Here is a 5,078-nt window from a genome sequence, read left to right on the forward strand (position 1 = left end):
TCGTGTACTCAGCCTGGTTAGTCCGACTTTTACATCCCAATCAAGAATAAAGGGCATTAAGTGCCGATTACATAGCCTATGGAACATAGATGGGGTGCGTCGTCAGAACAAATTCGGTAGTACTTTTAAAGGCAAATTTGATATTTTTAGGTTACGGATACGGCTTAAATCGAATTGGAACAGGCAATCAAGATATGGGCTACATTAAGAGTCTAGTATTTGTGGCTAGAGCTTAGTTGTAGTTGACTGTGCACTGTAGTTTACTATGAGGGAACTAAGCTAAATGGTCTGTCACTACTGTCGTCCAGCTAGCTATTTTAGTAGACCTGACTAATCACACAGGGCCTACGGCTAGACGCAAATGTTTGCGGCTGCCCTTATTAGTTCACGAGTTCACTCCTGTGACACTGGGGCATCTTTGTTTCTACCCGACTACATTCTATAAACCAACAGTTGCTCTAATTGCTTTTGTTTTTTTTTGCTAAAGATAAATAGATATAGCCAAAGCCGAATTGCATCCAGACAGTTAGTCGAAAGCGAGTTACTATCTTGCGCGTCGTCTCAACACTCAGAGAAATAGAGACAAAGTATGGGAAATATCCATACAGTGCATTTATACCACTCATCCGATGCATCGCAAAACAATCGTAAACCATAGGGATATTTTTATTTATTTCAATTTGAATAAGAGTTGGATGAAGTTTCATATAGTTTCGCTGCAAGAAAAGAGCAAATAATCATATAGCGAATATCTAATTCGGTACTGCGGAAATAAGCTCCATACGATATCACAGGCACACACAATCACATCACACGGACACAATAGATCAATCACTACATAATATAACATAACAAAATCAACTGCGACCCTCCCATTTCCCACGAAATTCGATACTCTTTATAGACGCTGCTGAGGCTTTCCACATACAATATACTCACAATTCTCTAAGTATAAAAACTTTGAATCTGCGAATACATACTTGACCTCCAAACTCGATTCTATATTAGAGCTCAATAACCCTCGCAATCATTTTAACGACTCCTCAGTTATACTCGCAGTGACACACCTTTTACTAACAAATAAAATAAGGAATTACGTGCTGACCTCGACTGCTACAAACGACACAATGTTGCCCTTGGCCACGAACACAAGAGCAATCCGACACCCTACAGCAAGACGCCAAGCACATACATCTGTCACAGCACAATTTAAGCTATACGAACAAGGCTAATTTTTTTCCACACTAAGGTCAGAACTAAATACCACTCGAGTTGAACTTTAAAAACCATATGACAAAATCGATACACTCGACAGCCTTAAGCACAAGTCAACTAATTTCGCCAAGAAGTACGGCATCCTGTCAGATGCTTCTGATATTCCATTAACAAGTCCTTACCGAAAGGATGGGGATAAACGTGCCAAGAAGTACGGCATCCTGTCAGATGCTTCTGATATTCCATTAACAAGTCCTTACTAAAAGGATGGGTATAAACGTGTCAAACTTACTGGTTGGTCTAACTGCGGCGCATGGCTTATCGGCCTCAAGATAGAGTTAGCTCATAATTGTTCATAGTACCGCCTCCACTCAGAATATAACAAGCCGGATCACGGAGGTCCAGATATGCTAGCAGCCGCCAAATGCCGCCGTATCATGGTAGACACAACTGTATACTTACAGGACATCAGCAAACCCCCAGCCGAATTTTTCAGACATATCTGCACCCCGAACAAGATAGGTAGCCATGGCCGGTTTTGAGAGACGATACAACGCCTCATACAGGCAGTACTAAACTAACTATGCAGGTGCTCGGATCTCTTCGCCAGAACCTACCAAACATGGGAGAAGTTGTACCAGATAAATGCCTTATCTGTGCATTTATATAAAGTCTTGGCGAAGAATATAAACCTATCGGCTGAAATAAATCTTGGGACAGTGGGTTTTGGTATGTTTTGGTAAGACCTTGTTTTATCACTCTTGATGGATTAAGCAGATAATTCTGGGCATTTCGTTCGTTGGAACCTATGTCATAGCACCAATATTTACTAGTTAGTAGTACTGTGAAGTTAGGCCCTCAGGAACCTGTACAACAAGAGTAGCGTGCATAAAATAGCACTAATCAAGTGTTTTAAGGGTCTAAAATTTGTTTTTAACTTATAATTAGTGTATATGATGATGGTTATATATGGTTCATTGAATGGTCAAAATTCGACAGGGCACATTATACACACCACCAGCTTTAAGGAAGGTGAATGGATTTGTAATTATTAGTAATAAAACATGGAATGATTATAGTCAATAAATATAGTCTTACATGTATAAGACAATGTATAGGCCAGCCTTGTATCTGTTCATTAGCTCTAGCATCGACCAAGTTAAAGCATGCGGCATACAATGTATAATTATACATAGACACATTATATTGATAAAAACGCATATACTTTCATGAATTAATACACGTATAATACAAATAAGAGCATATGCAGACATATTGTATACTTTAAGTCTTAGTGATGTGGAACTATCGACCTTCGAAGTACTTTATTATTTTCCCTTTAGGTTAGACTTCTTGGCCTTCGTCTGACAGTACGCCAGTTTGAACCTGATGCAAGCGTCTGTTGCGAATTCATCAGGATAGCTACCACTATCTTTTACATATTTCTCTTCGAATAGTGGTATAGCTGTTTGCCATTTAACTGTCATGTTTGCAGCAACCTTATTATCAAGACCATTTTGATAAATTTTCGGGAAGGCCTCAGTAGGTTTGCGCTTCCTCTCCTCTGGTGCGGGGATATATACTTCACCTCTTGCTAAAGCTGCTGCCTTTAACTTCGGGGGGGGGGGGGGGGTTTGCCTTATCCTCTTCTCACTTGCGCTTGACCAGAGGGCCTTTCTTCACTTGAACCAAATACGACGTTAGTGTCGGTACATTCATCTCACCAAGTAATAAATATCTCATAGGGTACATTAAGTTCAACTATGATATCATAGACCCCGGCTGTATTTTAAGCGACGAATCAACCTCACTCTTTCTCGAACATGTCCTTTATATCATTCACATGAGGTCTCCGTCGGGCCCAGCCTTGTTTGAACTTGGCTAGATGAAACTTTTCGCTGCCATTACGCACAGGCACAGCATGATACGAAATAGGAGCATTCGCAGACCTAAGACGTGGCGAACATATCAGCACGGTTGTATTCCCCAAGCTTGCGTTTGTCACGCATGTGATCGCGCGGACACAATACAGTACCCAGCTTATACTGTTTCAATACAAACTCGCGCAACAATCGCATTCCGCCTTTGTCTGGACCACCCGCTCCATAACCAGCACGCTCTTTTGTGGCGACACCTTCATTACAATGTATACCTCTAGCTCATCAATTACATTCTCTATTTCCAATTCAGAATCTACATCATTAACGAGTCCCATAGTTTCTCCACATTCCATTAAATTCTTTATCGCCCTGAGTCTTGCAACATTGTCGACGGAATCTCCTTCGTTAGAAGCTTCTGCATCCGTGTCGAAGGTTTCTAGAGGTAGATGGAGCTTTCGTTGAGTGTCCATTAATCCCTGCAGTATCGCCACTCTTCTCACATACAGTGTTATCTTTTCCAGTATATATGCTATCATAATCGCTTTAAGGAATCGTTTCTGAACTTTACTCAAAACACTACACCGTCCCCAACGCCCGCAAGTACAACTCGGTATCAATATGAAGGAGCTTCTCTAAATCCAATTTATCGTCGCCCTCTAGTGGACAAATAATTTTCTCAAAGAATACATCATTTACACAGGCGAAGTATTTGCTTACTGTATCTACCTAGTGCGTTTGATGAATAATTGCAGCCGGTCTATCTACATTTGCAAGTTGTACGAACGAGTTGGGGGCCAACGCAGCTGCTAATTCTTGGGCATCGCTTTTTTTCTTTATCCGAATACCCTTAGATGACTTCATATAGTTTCCTACATGATCCCCTCCGCGAGCAAAATGTGCGTCAATCAGGTCTTTGCCATCCTGAGTTTCAGTATGTATATATCGTATGACGTTAGTAGGACATGTGAGATTCAGCAATCCTAGAAAAACTAGTAGTTTTTTTAATCTGTAGCAGCCCGTGTCATCAGATGGGAGGACTGTGGTAGTCATATTTGGGAGACTCCCCCTGATAACATATAGGTAAGATCTGATCATGAGTATACACAAAATACATTTTGCTTATTCCCCCCCTCCTCCAAGATCTGGTCTCCGTATATGATGTGACGAACAGCTGCGCTCGTATCAACAGCACTACCGTTTTCACCTATTTCTGTCCATTCTTTATAGCTAAAGTACATGAACATGCAGCCGTGTCGGCCCTTACCACGTTGCCCGCAATGCTCATATGTGGTCTCACGTGTTGAGCCGGCTGAAATATCATCTTTCAATCGATGAGTGGGAACAACTCAGTACTCACTTTGTTCTCTAAACAGCGATCCGACACCCTTTTCAGTATTTGTCATCGTGGCATTGTTGATTCTTTGCTCGACTTCTATGACCTGAATATATATTTAATTTATCTTTGCACACATCTAACACATCTAACGCCTCATCCCACACATCGGTCCCACCGTGCGCACTCCCCCCGATTGTTTGTTTAATATGCGACACAACCCATGGCAGACACTCGCCTGCTTTTACGTGCACATCGTCGCTAGCCTTCAAAAGCGCATAACATAGCCCGTGAGAAGGAGCATTATCCTCTTTGACAACGTGATAATCCAGTTGTTATTTGATAGATGTTTTAGCCAAATTTATTAGCGATAATTGCCGTGTGCGTTCTGCCTGGTCTTTTGGAAAAGTCCACCAATTTGTTTTGCATCGTGTCTACAACATTTGTGACTAGACTTCCGGTTATGTGTTATATTGCACTAATTAGCTTCTGATCGTTGTTCGTGTTACAGCCATAAGGTTCTCAATGAAGATGGGTTTACCTATATGATCTATCTCATCGACTGAAACTGTATAACCTCAGTATAGAATATGCGAAGGTTTACCCTGCGTTAATACCCGCAATGTTGATAGTTCATCGCGTTCGATTCT

General features: G+C 41.3%; 1 protein-coding gene across 1 annotated transcript; it reads right to left on the bottom strand.

Moving 5' to 3' along the window:
• Positions 1 to 3,265: 3,265 nt before the first annotated feature.
• SARC_02688 (hypothetical protein) lies at positions 3,266 to 3,565 on the bottom strand (the record flags this gene model as incomplete). The annotated part of the gene is made up of 1 exon (XM_014303560.1): positions 3,266 to 3,565. One exon carries the CDS (start codon positions 3,563 to 3,565, stop codon positions 3,266 to 3,268), a length of 300 nt encoding a protein of 99 aa, XP_014159035.1.
• Between the last annotated feature and the right edge of the window lie 1,513 nt (positions 3,566 to 5,078).

The sequence above is a fragment of the Sphaeroforma arctica genome, assembly GCF_001186125.1.
Source record: "Sphaeroforma arctica JP610 unplaced genomic scaffold supercont1.123, whole genome shotgun sequence".
Lineage (NCBI taxonomy): Eukaryota > Ichthyosporea > Ichthyophonida > Sphaeroforma > Sphaeroforma arctica.